The sequence below is a fragment of the Mesoplodon bidens genome, assembly GCF_964165515.1.
Source record: "Mesoplodon bidens genome assembly, chromosome: 8".
In the NCBI taxonomy this organism is placed as follows: Eukaryota; Metazoa; Chordata; class Mammalia; order Artiodactyla; family Ziphiidae; genus Mesoplodon; species Mesoplodon bidens.
Window position 1 is genome coordinate 112,765,246 of NC_138165.1, and position 19,998 is coordinate 112,785,243.

At 48.6% G+C, this 19,998-nt stretch overlaps 1 protein-coding gene across 2 annotated transcripts in view; it reads right to left on the reverse strand.

Annotated features, from left to right (window-relative positions):
- The window catches only part of NDUFA10 (NADH:ubiquinone oxidoreductase subunit A10), a 47,916-nt gene that overhangs the window by 22,339 nt on the left and 5,579 nt on the right, over positions 1 to 19,998 (reverse strand). Inside the window, exons 5-9 of one of the 2 annotated variants that reach the window (XM_081241666.1) lie at positions 19,580 to 19,701; positions 17,563 to 17,642; positions 13,485 to 13,539; positions 11,510 to 11,595; positions 2,963 to 3,071 (exon numbers count right to left, since the gene is read on the reverse strand). In XM_081241666.1, the coding sequence (XP_081097792.1) occupies positions 2,963 to 3,071; positions 11,510 to 11,595; positions 13,485 to 13,539; positions 17,563 to 17,642; positions 19,580 to 19,701 (452 nt within the window). The remainder of the gene's footprint in view (positions 1 to 2,962; positions 3,072 to 11,509; positions 11,596 to 13,484; positions 13,540 to 17,562; positions 17,643 to 19,579; positions 19,702 to 19,998) is intronic. The other variant, XM_081241667.1, reaches the window with a different exon arrangement.

The window sequence follows — 19,998 nt, forward strand, 5'->3', positions numbered from 1 at the left end:
CAGTATCCACACAGTGCGATGAAACGAGGGCGACCACCCACTCCGCACCTCCTCTGGGGAATAACGAGCATCTCGGACCTGCCGTGGCCACTGAAAAGTTCTTGATCCTTCCTGGAAACATGGACCTCTGCGCCTCCCCAAAGTCTGCCGGTTCCAGCTCCAGAGTTCTAGTTCCTGAGGCCAGAAACCTAGAAATCAGCTTCCTTTTCTCACTTCCCAATACAAAAGCTCAATAGCCTCTGTCGGTTCTATCCACAGCCTGAGCACTGTCCCAAACGCCCACAAGGACCACCCTGGCCCCTGTTGACACGCCTCTCGGCCCGTACGCCGTTACCAGCCTCCCAGCTTATCTCCCTGCTTCTGCCTGCACCCCTACTCATCCATCCTTTAATCAGAAACCAGAACGTTCCCACTACCAAGTGCATCACACAAATCCTTCTCCTGCCCCGTATCCTGCAGAGGACAAGCCAGAGCCCTCACACCAGCCCGGGGGGCTTCCGCAACCTCTTACTGCTTGTCCCTGCCCGCCCGCCCGCCCTCCCTCCCCCTCCACGCTCCAGCCACAGTGGCCTCCTGCCTGTGTCTCTGATGTCCCAGACACGCAGAGCTGCGCTGCCTCGGTTCTCCTCCCCATGTGGCCACCTCCCCCAGGACACCCACCCCCTCCCCTCGCCCCTGCAGCCTCTGCTCACCCATCAGCTTCTCGGTGAGGCCTTCCTGGACCATGACCAGGACTTCAAATCCAACTCCCCCAGCCCACAACAGCTCAGCCCTGCCCTCCTCTGGGAATTTAATTTTCTCCACAGCACTTGCCACCGTCACTTAATGAATTCTTTGCTTCACCTTCCGTTTATTTTCTGTTTCCTCCCACTCTGATGTAAGTGCCTGGGAGGTCGGGGATTCTTCTCCAGGTCACGCGCTGCTTTGTTCCCAGGGCCTAGGACAGGTCTGGCACCTAGTACACACTCAATAAATATTTAGTGGAATAAATAACTGAACTAATGAACAAATGGAGTAAATGCATGAAAGAACAAGACGAAAGCTCCTGATGCCTGAAGAACCTGAAATGAGCAGAGGCGGCTACTCAAGTCATCCAAAGGCACCTTGCCCATCAGGTCACAGCTGCATACCAAGTGCACTGTTTCTTACATTAAAAAATGCAATGCCTCTTTTTATTACATAAATTCATTTTAAAAGGAAACTTTATATCAGTAATACAAGTGAAAAGCCAGTATCACTCAACACAAACAGTAGCAAGCATAAGGAAAACTACCAAAACAAAGCCACGTCCCTAAATCCCACTCACATGTGGGTGACTGCACAATCTCTGAACCCTCTGCCCGTTGCTTCCTTGTTTAAAAGTGAGGTCACAGAACGTTACAGAGGCGTTAAAGACACATTATCAGTAAATCACTACTCTGGTGTAATCAGAAGAATTTACAAGTTAAAAGGGCAATTTATTTATCTGTTTCAAAATTCTCTGTGCACCACCTCCAAGCCCCCAGGGCCCGTATATGGACTAACGGACACCACCAGTGAGACCACAGGCGCTCGCAGGGCTGTGATGAGGGAGGGGACTCTGCAGGGGCCAGGGCACCCACCCTGCAGGACCGGATTCATCAGAGGTCACAGAAGGGCTGCAGGCATGGGACAGACTCTTCCGCTTTGGCATTTCAGCTCAGGCGCTTCTGCACTGCAGAGGAGGGCTGCAGGGAGAGACCCGACACGGAGGAGGCCAGACAGGAAGCTGCAGGACAAATTTAAGTAGGACGGTGGAGGCCGGCACAAGGTAGCAGCCCTGATGACAGGACCCAGCCGCCTGTAAGACGGCCTCATCAAGGCCCAGTGGGTCATCACGTGTAGGGTGGGGACAGTGACGGGGGTGGGTCTCCCGGCCTCAGCAGGAGCGGCATTGAGGCACCAGCAGCCGAGAGGAGCCGGCTCAGCCTCTGGCCTGCCAGCTCCCCTCAAAAAGAGAAAGAGACACCACGCACGCACTCACATCCCCGCAAACGTCAGGAAGAAAGAAACATGCCAAAGTACTAACTGTAGGTCCCTCTGAGTGACACCTTTACAGTTTTACGTACTTCCCCGAAAGTCTACATTTAATAAAACCACTTCCAAGGCCACCAAAAGAACTTACTTAAAAGAAAAGGCCAAGTATCTCAGGTAAGAAAGAGAGCAACGGGGTATCCCTGGACATTTGATCAAGCATCAAATCAGAGAATCACAGTCATGCAAAGATATCTAACCAAGATTTCAACTCACCTAAGTATTGACTGCTCAGCTTGAAGTTCTGACCTAAGTACAATCATTTCTCGCCTTTGCCGATAACCAAACACAACCACCACTGACGGGGAAACGGGTCACGTTCTCACTACCCCACTGATGCCACGATTCTCAGAGGAGGTGCTCACTCACCGGCCAGGTTGCAAGGCAGAACTTACAGTGTTCTCTAAGTTCACCATTCACCATGCTGAAAACAGGTAATTCACTAAAAAGCTACGGAAATTAGAAAGAAGACCAACAAACACTCGGCCCCGCCCAGCTCCCGCCTCACTCCTGCCCCTCGCCCTCCCAAGGGCTCCCGTCCAACTGAGGACCTTCTGCAGAAACACACACCTTCCCTCCTTATGGAGGATGTACCGTGAAGAGGAAGGCGACGCCAGAAGTGAAATCTGACATGAAAGGACGTAGAGGAAAGCTGAGGAAGAGAGAAGGTCCTGACGTCAAGACAACACGCTGACCCGGAAGGCTGCCCGCGGCATACACAGCCCAGACGGGCAGCGCCCTGCACGCGGCCCTGCCTTTCGAGGAGCTGCGTCAATACACTGATGAAGGGGGAAAGGAGAATTACTGCAGTGAAAACGGAGCTCTCTCACTAAAACAAACAAACAGAAAGCATTCTTCAGAGAAGTGACTTTGTGCCAGTCGTCTGAGACCCGGCACTCGAGCGCCTCACCTCCATGAACTCATGGAAGACCCGGTCACTCTGGTGAGAGCCGATGGTGACCTCTGGGAGGTAGACAGGGATGGTTGTGTAATTCAGCACCTCCAACTTGTTCTGAACCCTAGAAGATAAGGCAGATACAGTCACACTAAACATCAAAGTAAATATAATAAAATAAGCTATCAGGCTGATTTTTAAAAACATCCGTATTAAAAAAATTCAACCATGCATTCCCAAGCAGTCATCTCAGAAGCCAAACTTTCCCCCAAAGACCATCTGGGCTGTGGGAGCTGCTCTTCTGAAACCACTTCCAGAGCCGGAGACGGGGTCTTTCAAGAGTCTCATGGCCACAGGTGACTCCCTTTGGGGACAGACACAGTTTTGAAAAATAAAAAAGGAGCCGCAGTGTGTTTTAAACATAGGACTACCAGGAATACAAATCTAAACACAAACACCACATGTCACAGTGCCGCGCGCGTGGTCTGCTCTCATGAAAAATGTGCACATTTAATGACTCTTGGGGGAAAGAGACGAGCAACTCTCCTGCATCTCCCCCCCCACCCCACCCTCCACGCCCCGCACGATGCCCACGCCGCCTGGGGGACCGATTCCAGGAGCCGAGGCTGACGAGGCCTTCGTGGAACCGGAGGGCGGGGCTGGGGTGAACTGCCCCGCAGGACAGCCTGCTGCACCCCTGCTTATAAACGTCTGCTTCCCTGCTTTTCTTGGCACCGAGAAACACACATGAGAGGACACACTCCATGCTTCACCATTTTATTTTGAATGCTAAAATATTTATACTTTGTTATAACTTGCTTATTTTAAATTAAATTTAGTCTGAATATAACCACTATACTTGAAGATAAAAAGCATTTTGAGTGCTTTTAGGAAAAAATGTTAAAATAAAGTTTCCTTTCTTACGGGCTCAAAACAAAGAAAATGATTATTTTAAATGGCCCCTTTCCCATTAATGACTTATAATGGCAGAAGACGTTTCTGTCTGTAATGGCCCAAACGGAAGCTCTTTAAATGGATCTGGCTCTCAGCCGCTTTGTGAGGACAAGCCCAGGACTGTCCCCTGCACCCTGGGCAGACTCAGCCGCAGTCAGAACCGCCTGGTCCCAGCCCAAGCCCAGGCGACGCCCGGCCCCTCTCGCCCATAGAGGACCACACAGCACTGAGAACCTGTGACAGGCTGAATGTGACTGAACAGGAGGCACAGGCACATCCCAGGGTCACCGTAAACACTGTGTCAGTGTCACTCGCATGACAACTAGTAATCCAATAACCAAACATCACTCCAAGCAAACACTGCTGTGACATCTTGCATATGGCTATAACGTACACGCCCAAACATGAGAATTTTTTTCTCAGTTTTAACCGTAAGTTGGTTATAGAATACCTTTCATCAGCATGTATCAATAAAGTACATATTTATTTTTAACACAAATAGAATTATTCTATACTTATTACAGCAAGGATAATTTTTAAAGTGATCTCAACATACACAATTTCAACTAAAACTGAAGTTTATATTTTTAAATGTTAATAAATATCAAAGTGGGGTATGATTTGATTTTCTCTGTGGTTTGAAAAACCTAAAACAACCCTGAAGAACTGGAAAGAACAGACTGGCCTGGGGGCTTGTGTGTAATATACAGAGCAACAGCGCCATCTGTGCTTAATTTGGCAGAATTACAGTTTACACACAACCCCGCTTTCAAAATGGGTGTATCTTTGAACAAATATCTTCAAACTGCCTTTGAAGATTAAAAAAATAACCTACAGTGACTGTTCTCCCACTTACTCAAACTTGGATAAACTGCTCCTTCACTTTCTCACTACCAGCTTAAACGATGACCAAGAAGAGCCCGTGTGTCTCGTCTCCAGTAAACCCCAAATCTCAGCCTCCAAAAACTACAGACACATTCCAGATTGAAGATAAGCGAGGAACGAAGACAACAGGAAGCCTTTTATGACTCAGGAGCAAAAAGCGGTGAAAGGAAACATTCTGTTCACAGAGCACTTCGTTTAATTAAGGAGATTCAAACCCTGAGCACACGCTCTTCACATCACAGGCCGAAGTGCCCCCCCCGTAAGAAGACAGAGCATCCTACAGTGTGGTTCACGAAACGACACGCTCTGCCACGGAATTCCAAAACAAAAGAGCGAGGCCAAGAAGAGAAAGAAAAAGAAATAGTGAACTATGACTTATGACTCAAACTGTTTCCCAATTAACAGAATGCTTATACTTTCTCCTAAAACATGTCCAGAGCAGTCTTTAGTTTCTCCTGGATTGCAAAGTTCTGCTTGAAACCCTATACTTCTGATACCAAACTCATCCCTTGCAGTGTTTGTAGCACTGGAATTTCCTGTTAGAGAGCCATCCTCCAGGAGTCTTAGAAACACAAGTCGCAGTGATGAAGCAGCAAGGGCGAGAGGGGAGCCCAGGCTCTGGAGGGCGCGAGGAAGGTGGGCGCAGTGGAGGCCTCACTGGTAACAAGTCTCCAGCATGAGGATGAAACCACCAGGGCGGCGCCAGTCAGTTATGGATTACGGATACGAACACAAAATGCTATCAAGGTTGGGAAATAAGCCCTCACACGCACATAATTATATACCACACCCGTTCGGAGATGGTACAAAAGTGTCCTAAACCAATAATTTGGTCAGGTTCTAGACAAAATGAGTATAACTGGTAAATGACGGGTTTACCATAATTATCTTAGAAAATGGTCATAATTTTCACTTGAGTCTCCCAAATTACAAAATGGTACTTAAATGAAAGTAAGCACAATGACCGTTGTAAACCATTATGCAATGTCCTTGGGAGGCAGAGGTGCAAAAAACTGGGAGAAGGAAGAACAATACCATTTATTTCAAAAATAATTAAAACGACTGAATGCTGTGATTTGTAAACTGTGAGGGAATGCCAGGCTCCCTCTCCATGCTCTGTTATCAACATAACTGAAGAACTAATAAGATGATCATCTCAAGACGTGAACGTGGGACATGGCCTAGCATCTAACTGATGCACATTCCAGAGCACCTGTAGGAATTACACTGTGCTTACTACCCGTGGAAGCAGGGGCAAAGGCATCCCACATTGCCCAGTCTCGGCAAGGTGTCAGGGTGCCAGGACAGTCACCTTTTTGTATGTTTTTCACGTACTCTGCCCCGCAGTAGCTAATACTAACAAGAATCACATAGAAATCCACATAAAACGACAGCCGGGAAAGTTAAGAGAAGGGTGCAAGTAGAAAAGAAGGTGACTAGAGCGAGGCTTAGGAGAATGCTCAGATCTTTGGGTAATTACTGGGCAGAGGGGGAGGTAATGGATTCAGGAGACTGTCTGTATCCTGATGGAAGAGGTAGAACGAGATGATTAGGACTGAATTAATTCTAGGAAATGAAACTTGGATTTATGCCTAAACCAAGAGATGCCACTGAAGGATTCTGAGTAAAGAAAGAACAGGGTCACTGTGACATTTTATGAAAATTAACCTGGCGGGCGTACGCACAGGGGATGGGTGGGATGAAGAAATAACTAACCAAGGAGCGGAGATCAAACCCCAAAGAAGAAGAGTCACCGGAGACCAGCACCACCTTGAGGGCAGGACCCAGGGGAAGGGGAGGGGTCAGTAGGGAAAAGGAGGGTTCAAGCAGATGACCCCAGGGGAGGAAGCAACGACCCCACCCGGACTCCAACCGAGGCCGAGATAGGAGGGGAGACCGAGGAGGGCGCGGCGAGCTGCGGGCTGCGTGGCCCACCACAGCTCCAGGACCTCAGCGGGGCAGTGCTCTTGGAGGCCCAGTCCCCCACCTGCAAGAGGACGGGAGCCTCCACCAGGCGGAGCGCTGTGGACTCAGGAAACGTTTCTCAGACACCTCCCAGACACGGCGTCGACGCTGATTGTGTGCCTGTGATCAGGCTGACACCTCGAGACCTCAGCAGCGGGGGAACGCCAGGCAGCAGTGCAGGCAGGCCGCGTCTCACGTGCTCTGCTTTACCTCACTGTGCAGACGCTGCGTCTCTTACAAGTCGGAGGTTTGGGGCAACCCTGCGTTGTCAGATGGTGGTTACGATTTTTTAGCAATGAAGTATTTTTAAATTAAGGTATGTACATTTTTCTAGACATAATGCTACTGCACACCTAACAGACTACGGTTTGGTGTAAACATAACTTTTATATGTGCTGGGAAACCAAAAAGTTCATGTGACTTGCTTTACTGTGAGACGTGCTTTACTGTGGTGGTCTGGAACCAACCTGCATTCTCTCTCAAGTCTGCCTGTAAAGATTATTTTTTTTAAACAAGGTTCAGAATGAAATAGTACATAATGTCATTTAGGTAAATCTACAAACACATATACATATGTAAGTATCTGACAAAAAACAAAGTCAACCACTAAGCTTTAAAAAACAAAGAGGGACTCCAGGTTCAGCTCCAACAAGGAAATAGCCTGGAAACCATCCCTCTAGTCCTTACAACAAAGGAAGCTGAGAAAAATGAAAATCAATTGCTTGTCCTGGAATAACAGTAACAACAACATATGGGTGATTAGAGCACACAGAGAGTGGAATGAGTGACAGCGACGCCACGAGGGATGGAGGGAGGAACCTGCCCCTGAAAGCAGGCAGACGTGAACTGGAAACTACAACAACGATAACGAATTGTTACAGAGTACAACAGAGGTGCTAAGAGAAAAGATAAAATGGAATCGTACAGAATGCCCAATTAAAACCAGAAAAGGTAGGAAAAAGGGGCAGGGGAAGGAAACAAAGAACAAATGCAACAAATAGAAAATGATGACAAACATGGTAAAAATTAATCCAAGTATATCAATAGCCACTTTAAATGTGAACTATCCAAATACACCAATTAAAAGATGGAGACTGACAGAGTTGATTAAAAACAGAAGACCCACTATATGCCGTCTATAAGAAACCCACCTGAAATCAATCCAAAGACAGGCTAAAAGTAAAGGGAAGGAAAAAGATACACCATTCCTAGACTAAGTGAAAGCTGGAACAGATACATTAATTTCAGACAAAGCAGACTTCAGAGCAAGAAAAGGATCAGGAATAAAGAGGGGCACTGCGTAAGGATAAAGAGGTCAGTTGTCCAAGAAGACTTAACAATCCTAAACACGTATGCAACTTACAGAGCTCCAAAATACAACGAGGCAAAAACGAATAAAACTCAAAGGAGAAACAGACAAATCTGCCATGTAGGTAAAGATTTCCACACTCTCCTTCAGGAGCGGACAGATCCAGCAAACAGAAAAGCAGTAAGGGCACGGATGACCTGAACATCACCATCAGTCAGCTCAATCTCGCTGACATTTGTAGAACACACCATTTGACGACAGCAGAATACACACTCTTCTCACGCTCAGCCAGAACATTATTCAAGACAGAAAACACTGCTGACCATATGAAACGTCTTAACAAAGGTAAAAGAGCAGAAATCATACAAAGTATGTTCTAAGACCACAATGGAATTAAACTAGAGGGAAATTCATAGCATCGAATGCATATACTAGAAAAGAAGAAAGATCCAAAATCAATCATCTAAGCTTCTACCTTAGGAAACTAGAGAAAGAAGAGCAATTGAAGCCTAAAGGAAACAGGTTAAAAAAAATAGCAATAAAAATTGGAGTAGATGTCAATGAAACTGAAAATAAGAAAACAACAGGGAAAATCAATAAAACAAAGAGCTGGTGCTTTAAAAAGATCAATAAACACGAAGAAAAAATTCACAAAGGACAAATAAATAGCCAATAAAAATAAACCTGTTTGAAGTTCAGTGTTTATGAAATGCAAAAATAAAGCAAATGCTTTTCTTTGATATCAAAATCACAAGTTTTTGTTTGCTTCTTATTTTAACTATTCTGTCTTAACAAGGGCTTTCAGAAGACCAGTTCAAGTGTGCAAGCTGGTACACATCTTCTGGAGAACAATTTCACAACACACCAATAGTTGCAAAATGTGTTCATATAATCTGACCCGGTAACTCCACTTTTATACCTTCAGAAAGTAACCTGAAATGGAACAAAAATAAATACACTATGCTCATTACTGTTATTACGATTACGAAGAAATGGAAATAACCCAAAAGACTGATATTAAAGAAACGGTAAATGGATTATGCCTGTATCTCAGAGGTCAACAACTTTTTCTGTAAAGGGCCAGATAGTAAATATTTCAGCCTGAGAGAGCTACGTACGGCTTCATATATGTACTTTTTCCTTTTAAAAATGTAAGGACCATTCTTAGCAGCTGAGGCCTGGGTGGGCCCACAGACCACAGTTTGCCAACCCCTGACGGGCATCAGTCAGTGGATTTATGCAGCGTGAGCAGCCATTAAGGAATCGAGTTTTAAACGTTTGTCAAGATAGGGACACGCTCGTATTAGAAGTTACAATACAAAGACATAATACACGGTAATTTTTATTTAGAAATATATGAACACACCCACACTTTACAGAAGACTGGAAGAGCCTGCATGAAACTCCGACACTGGCCCCTGTGGTGGCAGAACCGCAGGTGACCTGGCTCCGTCCTGGACTTCCGTTTCCTAACTTTCTTCTACGAGTGGCTGTGACTCTGACCTCTGACCCTCTTGACCCCAGTCTGTTTCCAGTGCTCCTCCCCAGGTTCAGTTCTCCCTCCTCACACGCACTCTCAGCTCCCCTGCGCGCTCCCATCCACCGGGCAAACCCCAACCTGTTCGCATGCGGAGCTCCGCCTCGCCCCCACCGCACCTCCGTGACCACGGACCCCCGTCCCCGGCAGCCGTCCACAGCTCCTTCCCCTTCCGGTCCTCCCCACGGGCCTGGGCAGCGTTCTGGACCTTCTCCTCCCTCCTCAAACGGCGCCGCCCGCCCTCAAGGCCTCTCGGGGCTGAGGACCCGTCTCTCATTTCACTATGAAGACAGAAGCCAGCTGAAGAGAAGCTCCAGGCGCGCCTGGCACAGACCCACTTCCCTAAGCCCCGCCCTGTCCCCGCCTGCCCCGCACCGGCGTGGGAAGCAGGGACTGCCCACCAGTGCACCAGCCCACGCCCTCCTCTGGGGCCCCTCCTGTCCTCTCGGCATCCATACCCCCAGCCCAGCCACAGGACCTCTCTCACTGGTACAAAACACGCGACTTCTTCCACCTTAAAACACACACACAACAAAAACCGTGAAAAATGAATAAAATTTTAAGTCTTAGTTTTAACAACTAAATCATTAGGTTCAAAAGGAACAATTATTCACTTTCAAGCACAGGGCATGGAAAACTAATGGCAGTCCATTTTCCATACATGCTCATATTAGGATGCGTCCAAGTGGAAAAAAACAAGTGCGTCCGCTAGTGAGAGAAAAACGGACCTAGCCAAGTGCCCTGCACCGCGGAAGGCCAGCGGACCAGCTCCGCGGCGCTCACCCGATGGGCTGACGGCAGAGCGGTCAGCCAGGCAGAAGGCCACACGAGGGTCACACAGACGTGTGTTCCCCAACACTGACCCAGCCCCGCCACCGCCTGAGCCCGGGCGCCAGCAGTGCAGGCCGATGCGAGCCTCCGCCAGGCCCCCGCCCCGGGGCACAGCGGGGGCCGGCTCCCCGGGTCCCTCCAGCACAGGGGCAGTCACCTACGTTCCCAGGAAAGGGACGTTTCCTGTGTTGGAGCTGTCTTCTCGGCCTGGAACGCTTCTGCAGAAGCACAGCTCGCACGCCTACAGAACCTGCCCATTGCTGCGAGCAGAGTAGGCCTGCACCGCCGTCTCCCTGGGCTGGAGCACCAAGCCCCACGCACCAGGGACAGCGTGACCACGGTGAGCACCTGCCTCCTTGCTGGGAGGCTGGGACCCAAGTAGGTACTAAAGCAGAGGGCGCTGTGTGACCAGCACAGTTCTGCGCACTGAGTGTCTAATGGGCTTTCTGGGCAAAATACTGCCCACATGTTACTGCATCTCTCATGAACAAAGTAGCTCATTCAGCATGTCCCCTTCTGCCGTGGCCTCCCCTCCGTGGCCTCCCCGCCCCTTCTCTCCCGGCTCCAGCCCCAGCGGCTCCTGTCTCAGGACCTCTCCACCCGCCGGCATCCCTGCCCCGCGCTCACCCCAGACACTGCGGGGCCCAGTCCTCGCACACCCGGGTCTCCTCAGGAGCGAGGCCTTAGGGCCTTCCCCAGAGCGCCCTCTGTCACTCGCCCCAGCCACTCGCTGCCCCATTACTCAGGGTCACCTTTCTCCCCGGCCTTTAGCACCCGTATGGCTCCACTGATTCAGTGACAGCAGGACTTTTACTTGACACTATATTCCCTAAATCTGGAACACTGCCTGGCACAGGGTGCAAGCAAAATATCTGTTGAATTAATAATGGCAGTCTATCAATTCAACGTCAGATCAGAGAGAGCAAGAGCCTGTTCGGAAGGGAACAGGAAGTACGCCTCAGTATCGGGCAACCTGCAACACAGTTACTCCAAAATTCCGTAAGTTCCCACAGCGGGCAACGCGCCACACTGGAAGCCAGCCCTGCCCCATCCCAGCAACGCCCAGCTCCGGCAGACTCACCGCATCCTCAGACTGTGGAAAGTGCGGTCGTCCTGGTCCAGCCACGGGCCTTTCTCGTACTTCAGATACTCAATATCCTCGATCACCTGGACAGAGGGATTTAATGAGACAACATTCAGTGCACGACAAACCACAAATACCTGGCAGGGAGAATCACACCGTGCAAGTCAAAATGAAAGGAAGTTGGGCAGACAGCCTTCTGTGAAGTGGGGGCCGAGTGACGACGCCCAGTGTGGGCACCTGGGGTGCTGTGGCAACTCCCTGGCAGGCTGGGAGAAAAGGAGCAGGTGCAGAAAGAATCAAGATGACGGAGGAAAATCAGCACTCCTCACAGACTCCTCATTTCCTCCCTAACTTTATCCCAGAAGGCAAGATTCAGCCACTCAAAACAACAACAGGACAAGAAAATGAATACATTTCCTAGAGAGCTCCAATAATCCAAGTTCCTCAGCCCCAAAGCCTGTGGTCTGTACAGCCTGACCTCCCAGTGGGGCGGCCTTTCCAGACGCATTCTCCCCCAAAACACACCGAACTTGGGGACCTCTCTTTAGCTTTCAAGAACTGGAGCACGTTCAGTTATAAACACAAATAATAACCCAGTCTCAGAGAAAATGTATTACTCTTCTGCTCAGGCACATGCCATGGAAACAGTCTGTCAAAGGAATAAAAATTACCTAAAGATAAACAAAAATCAACACCACAGAAAAAGAAGGCTGGAAGGAAATGAAATGCAACTTAACTGGTCCAAGTAGAAAGAACCAAGCCTAAAAGAACTGCCAGTGCTGGGCCCAGAGCCGGACTTGACTGTGGGTCTCCCGTCCTGGAGGAGAGAGGCCTATTCCCTCTAACTCTCTCCTCCCCTCTCCCCAAGCCAGGAGGCAGCTGAGGGCTGTGCTATCATTAGAGCAGCCAACTGCTTTGCAAAGCTTTCTGTTTGCTGTCACCACCTACACCCCAACCCCAGATCATAAAACCTGTATTTTCTTCTAGATTTTTTACACCTTTTGTTTTGTGTTTTTAGTAATTTATGCTTAATATATAATATAAAATACGGGCCTTTTTTCTTTAGCGTAACGGATGGTCATTTGCCTCAATACCATTTAAGAAATAATCTATTTTCCTCTACTTTGTTTTTTATCAACATTTAAGGTACTGGCTTTTCCAAGCTAAAGTCACAAACACACATGAACACACATATGCACCTGTTTCTGGACTCTGTTCTGTTCCATTAAGCTATTTATTAATCCTTGTATTAATACCACAGTGCCTTAATTAACATAATTTTGTAATATGTTTTCATACTTGGGCAGGAAAATGGTATTCTTTCTCAAAATTTTTGGTTATTACTAAGTTCTGCAAATTGCAGAGGCTGACTTGATGTCACAAATGCACCTGCGAATCTGGGGGAAGCTGGTATCTTTACACAGTTGGCTGCTGCACAACACACTCCACGCAGTCAAAAACCTGAGTACAACTTGGAGGCGGCCCTCCTTGTGCGTGGATAGTGGTCCCTGCACATCCACGGTGCCGTGTAGCACCAGGATGTTTATTACTGAAAACTGAAGACCGTGCAGTGCTGTAGGATTTACTACTGAAAAAAATCCACGTATGAGCAGACACGCACGGTTCAAACCCATGTAGTTCAAGGGTCAACCGTCTTAATAAGTCTTTCCTCTTAACTAATCCAACTTTCAGTTTTACCATCTGTTTAACAAAAATATTGGTGCAGATAACCTAAGGTTCTTTGTATCTTCACCATTCCATAATTTTAAGATTCTAGGAGCTGAATAATTTAAAAGAAAATCAAAATCTCATGACCAGGGGAATGTGATGGGTTGGCTCCGTACTTCTTTTAGATTATAAAACATAGACGCCTCTAAGACCAGTAGGAGCTGAACTCATTACCTGATTTGTAAAAACCTTATACACGAATTAAATTTAAGAATAATTATAAATTTTTCAGCCATCTTCTTACCTTTTCTGCATCTTGAGCTTCCCTTGCACTGTACTGTAAAACCTCACATTTTTCACTGTAAGAGAAAACAAGATGACATTCATGTAAATTTTCCACGTGGATGTTCCTGTACAAATGAATACATGACATCAAGGCTCCCACTCTAAATATCAGCACTCTACATTCTCTGAACTGGCTCACAGGGCATGACCAGCTAAGGAGAACAAGTCAGAAGCAGGGACATGCTCGAGGCTGGACGGTGACAGCCGCAGGTCTGTTTCTGACTTCCCCTCTGACTGGACCGCCCCCCACTGCATGCGCATGAGGCCAGCGTCTACAGGGGGCAGGGACACGAGTCATCTCTGCTGCCACACAAACCATCTCCAGCTGCAGCACTCGCTAGAGGAAGGTACAGGGGAGCCCAGGGCCTGAGCAGGACGGACGCACAGAGAGCAGCTGAGTGGTGTTTGGGGGGTGGGGGTCGCGGAGCCAGAGGAGGGATGGGAGGGGCACATTACTTGAGCTGCTGGAATTTTGGAGACAAATGAAACCCTCAAAATAACCTGTTTCAACCAAACTATGCAACAGGACAGTAGCAACTCGGTTCCCTTAGTCCAGGTCCTTAGTCTGGACACTGAAAAGTCACGCCGGGTCCCAAAAAGGGGGACAGTGGAGTGAGCTTCCTGCACTTCTACCCATTTCCTCACCACATCTACTGCTGTGCGGAGACCTGGCTGCCCAGCCAGGCGAAGACTGAAACCCGCCTCCTAGTCAGCGTGCCCTTGCCTCTGCCACCACCTCCAGACCAACCCGAGGGACGCCTCAGAGAGGCCCACTGGAGAGCCTGTCTCTGCAGAAGTGTTTGACACCCCCCCGCCCCCCGCTTCCAGGAGGGTACAGCAGAAAGGCAAGGCTGGACCACCGCTCCCATGAACACCACTCCACATCTTCTCATTCAGGCGTCTTTACACCAGAGTGCCCCCTACTGACGGGAGCTACATCTACACCAGGGTCAATACTCCAAGAACACACGGCCCCCCACGCATATGCCCACATACAGCTCCTTCGATACAAACTACTGGAAGCAGGGCTCCACCCAACCTTCCTGCAAAGCGGTTCCAGGCGGGAAGCCCGGCCCCTGTGCAGTGTCGGGCAGCAGCGCACAGGACGGCCTGTAACACCATCATAAACAGAGTGGAGTTTCCTCTTTTCAGGTGAATAAATGCATCATCTTAAAATAAACATATTCTGTAGTCACAGTCCCGCGCTACATGTGTTGCGTGAAAAGCAAACAAACATCAACAAAAAACCCCTCTTTTTTATTTCATCTGGTTTGCTCACTGCTCATCAAAGTAGAAGCCAGCGTTAGGGCCTGAGGTGCCCGACTGGTGGTGAGTCTGCAAGGAGAGAGACGGAAACAAAAGGACAGCAGCGCAGCCTCTCGGAGTGGAAGCCTGACTCCATGCCCCAACAGGTTCGGCTCCACAGACAGAGCCAGACCCTTGGCTGCACTTTCCCCTTTCAGGTGGCTGAGGCTAGGGACAAAGAGAGAAAGAAACCAACCTGGGAATCTGGGAAGTCCACACGGCAGAAACAGAGGTCCGTTTCACAACGCACAGTAGGTCTAACACTCCTGAGCGACTCTGAACTAACTAAGCCCGTGGCACTTAAAAACATCCAGACTCAGCCCAACCTGCGAAGACGCCAGAGAAGCCTCTCCCTCCAAAGTGCGACCTGCTTCTTAGGAGAGTGAGGGGCCCTGGCACGAGGAACCAGCAGAGGTGGCAAAGGCCCCGCTGTAAATGACCAGCGCACCTCACGTCCTCAGGGGCGTCTCCCAACAAGGGCCCCGCACACCACAACGCAGGAAGCTCACCCCGCCCGCAAGGTTTCTCAGAATGAGGTGCAGGTAATGACACTGCAGAGAAAGCTGCTGTTTCAAGCCCAGGAATCAGCTGGAAGGCACAACATCTGCGCTGTTACAGTGAAACCACCAAGCTCCCCAGACTGACCCCGGCAGGGTGACCCAGCGTGCGCCACCACCGCCCAGCAGAGACCAAGAGCCAGTAAACATCCATCCTTAGGAACTACCAGTCCATCACCAGCGAGCCACGGCTTCCAAATTGTGCGGCGACCCACAAGGCCCGCAGCTGACCACCGAGGCGGGGATGTGAAAACGGAGCATCTGCCCTGATGGGTGAGGGCGCGAAAAACCGTCCGCTCCACGCTGGGGTTCACCAATCACCAGAGAGCGGCGTGCGGGGCTGGTTCACCAGCTGAGGAGGAGGCTGTCTGATCCCCAGCACAACGCAAAGTGGCCCCTCGGGAGCGCTGAACCGTGGAGAAGCCACGAGCTGACTCTCAACACAGCTCAAGGATGGAGCGCCAAATGAAGCAATGGACACTCAGAATCACTGCTAAACATTTCATGATCAGGAAGCCCTGAGGATAAGTTCTGGAAGATAACTGTCAGGTACAAGAAAAATCCCACCCCATCTGTAAGTTCAATCTAGCCTTTACTTTCCTGATGTTACAGCTGAAAGTCCTATTTGAGAACTTGCTGGGCAGCCTTGTCTCGGTGGTGATTTTGTAGCCAGAAGATCTCCAAGAGGAAATTTGGAACTGAAATCCTAGGGTCAACTATCTCTGTTTATTCTTATAGCTCTATATATTCCCCTTGACAAGATTTACAAAACTGACTTTTTCTCTGCACTTCTGGCCTTGAAAATAGAGCAGTACGACTTACAGTCCACCCTGTTGTTTCTACTGCCTATGAGAGAAAAGCTTATCACAAGCAAACAGAGATACTATAAGCCTCAATGCTCACAGCTAAAAAAATTACATTCCAATTTAAAATCAAACTTTTCTTCCAAAACTGCTAGACATTACTTTGTTTTTATTCACAATTTTACAGTACTTTGAAATTTTAAACAACAAGAGCATAATATTTTAAGGTATCGAGAGAGGCTTACGTTTTCTAAAAGTCTGAGAAATACTACTAGAGACCTTCAGTAACAGCATTATCCAAACATCCTAATTTTACTTGGACTTGAGTGACAGTAGGAGATGACCCCTTCCACATGATACACACGCAGACCACACAATGACCATCTAGAGCGAGTGGATGAAACCACGAATCCCTCAGTGCTTTCAATAAAGAAAGAGGGACAGAAGAAACCAAATGGAAAAAAGGTCTGGTGGTGTTTTCATTTAACCCAGACCTCACTTAAGAACGTCTTTCAAAAGTATGTACAGGGCTTCCCTGGTGGCACAGTGGTTGAGAGTCCGCCTGCTGATGCAGGGGACGCGGGTTCGTGCCCCGGGCCGGGAAGATCCCACATGCCGCGGAGCGGCTGGGCCCGTGAGCCATGGCCGCTGAGCCTGCGCGTCCAGAGCCTGTGCTCTGCAACGGGAGAGGCCTCAACAGTGAGGGGCCCGTGTACCGCAAAAAAAAAAAAAAAAAAAAGTATGTACAGACGTTGCTGACCTTTCACAAATTTTGTGTGGACTCACTGAGCACCTTCAGGCAAGCCTTCCAGGTAATAAACATGACCATTCAGTTGCCACCTAGAGTGAATACATGAGTTCTCTAACCCTAAAACCTGTCACAGAATACAGCTTCAGCTCACTTCTAACATCAAAATATTCTAAAAACACAACAAAAAATGTCTTGGCAAAATAAGCAAATCAAAAAGCAAAAATCAACCCCAAACTGAACTACTAACTCAAACTGAAATATCTGCTGTCATTGTTGCTTATAAACGTCAGATTAAAACTCCCCAGACGACATCCACTGAAATCAACAAGAGTGCGCCCCTGGGCTGGTGGGGCCTAAGGAACTGCACGTGTGGAGATCTGTCGGATAAATCCTTGCGACTTCCCTGGCGGCCCAGTGGTTAAGACCTCCTCTACCAGTGCAGGGGGTGCAGGTCTGACTCCTGGTCAGGGAGCTAAGGTCCCACATGCCTTGAGGCCATAAAACAGAAGCAATACTGTAGCAAATTTAATAAAGACTTTAAAAATGGTCCACATCAAAAATATCTAGAAAAATAAAATTAAATTAAAATAAATAAATAAATCCACCGTGCCCTGGGCTCACCTCATCTCGGGAAGGAAGGTCCTCTTATAGGCATTCTCGATGCCCTGAAGGTAGGCGGAGGTGATCTTCATCTCATGTGGCTAAACAAAAGCAGAGAAGTGCGATACGTTTGGACTTTTCTTTTTCCCGGGCTTATGGAAAATGTGAGACAATCAACGAACAGCTTTCCTAGAGCGAGTCATGCTGGGCGCTCTAGGAACTGTCAGGTGATGGGAGGGGCTTTGGTACCGGTTAGAACAGTTCTCATTCCGCCGCAGAGAGCACGGAAGCCTGCCCAGGTGAACGTATGGCATGACCTTTCTTTCACAGATTCTAAGAGGTGGACTTAGAACAGGATCAGGAAGAACCCCCTTTACAGTTACGGACCCGCCTCCCGTTCTGGGCCGTGCCCGAGTGCGGGCGATGCAAGACGACATGCCGCACAAGGGGACTGGGAGGGGGACTGGCCCACTTCCCCCCCAACCCGCAGAACCCGCCCCCGTGGCCAACTCTCTGCCCACCCCGCTTTTCTACCACTCACCCCAACCTCTCCCGCTTTTTCCATCTCCACTTCCCTTTCATACGACGTCTGCCAATTTCAGAAACGTAAAGCTCCAATTATGAGTGGCAAGTTTCCATACTGAAAACCTCTCACGGTTTAGCAATGCTAAAGGCTAAGTTATCTGTCACCCTGTTTAATTTTCTTCGTGGCATTTGCCTTTATTTCCCGTACTTATTTATTTCCTTGTTTACTATTAGTCTCCCCGCTAGAATATAGGAACACACATCTATTAATGACATAATGTTTCTTTGATAAAATGTCTCCTTTACTTAGACACGGTGGTAATTTTAGCTGGTGACAGTATTCATGGAATACTGGAAAAATAAAAATGTTCATAGCTCTAAGTTGTTCCTCAAGATGGTTTCTAAAATATTGCTATCCAGGTATCAAAAGAGTTATCTAGAGAATTCTCAATATATATCTTCATATTTCTCAATAAACGTCACTCTAATAAGCAAAAGTGTTCAAAATTATTCCACTGAATGATAATTAAATACTTTTGACTTGTAGTTCCCTCCTTCCGCCACTTGATGGAATATTCTCCAAAGTCTACATTACACGTCACACTTAGGCGTAAACTCTTACACAGGTGCAGACTGCTAATCAACAGGGAGACACGGGTGTCACGTGCGTTCACTGCCAAATGAGCGAGCAGGGTGGCCCACGGCCTCTTTCAGTTGCAGCGAAGACGCCCAGAGGGGCTCTGCCACCCTGGCAAGGACCTGCCATCAGAGAGGCACTCACGGAACACCCACAAGACTCCCAGCGCTGAGGACGGGCCCTGGGATGACAGATATCCAGGCAAGCCTACCTTTTCATCAAGATGTCAAAAAGAGCATTTCCTCCCAGGAAAAAATACTCTAAGTAGGAGGGATCTTTCCAAATAAGAACTAGTCAAAAGGGCAAAGACGGGCCTTGTTAACCTGCATCCTGCATCACACCTGCAGAGCCAACTTCAAATCGCAGGGTTTCTAGGCACCTGACTGTCTCAATGCCCCTAAGAGTAAATGAACGTGTGTGGAGATCACTGCTCTACTGTTTACTGAGTAGGAAAAAGAGGAAGACAGGCCCAACATTTGGGAGTGGTAAACTGAAAGGGTATTAGAAATTATTTTCAACTTGTAGGAAACAACAGGGCATGAAAAGCCCGTTAGAAAACAGAAAGGGAAGTCCTGTCAGGAGATGCACCCATCCTCAGAGTGGTTCAGGTGACCCAGGGTCAGGGGACAATGGCAGGATGGCACCAGGGACGGAGAGCACTGGAGGAGAGCAGTGAGTGACCGGGGCCTCCTTCAGTCGTCCATCTCACAAGTGCCTGCCCTCCCGGGGGGACCCATGTGCGTGCCCCCGTCCCTGTAGGGGCCACCAGGAATTCACAGTATCCCACTATAAGTATCAGTGGGAAGCACTGATCTATGTTAAACGTAACGAGGACACATAAAGAGACAGTGGTCTCGGAGTTAAAGGCTGAGTTACGTTTCCCTTCTTCTGGATCCGGCTCTGGATCTCGGGAACGGGCACGTCGACGTAGATGACCACGTGAGGGGGCAGGTACTCGCAAATGGTGACCTTCTTCACCTCGTTGTAGTGGTCCACACCTGGCACGAGAGAGGCACCATCTGTCAGCCGACGGTCCACGGACAGCCCTCAGATGCACACTTCTCTTCAAATAAAAGGCCAAAGGTACACGCGGTTCTCAGAGCCACGTGTCAACCTGCGAACCACGTAACAGTCACGGCCGTTACCGCCAGCTGCACACACGTGAGGCTGGCACACGGCGACCGCAGCACTCACAGCCACCCTGCAGGGCAGTGCTTCTCATCTCTACAGACCAAAAGAGTCATTATTCATCTATTTAACGGATGTTCACAAAATGCACACTAACTGCAGGGTGA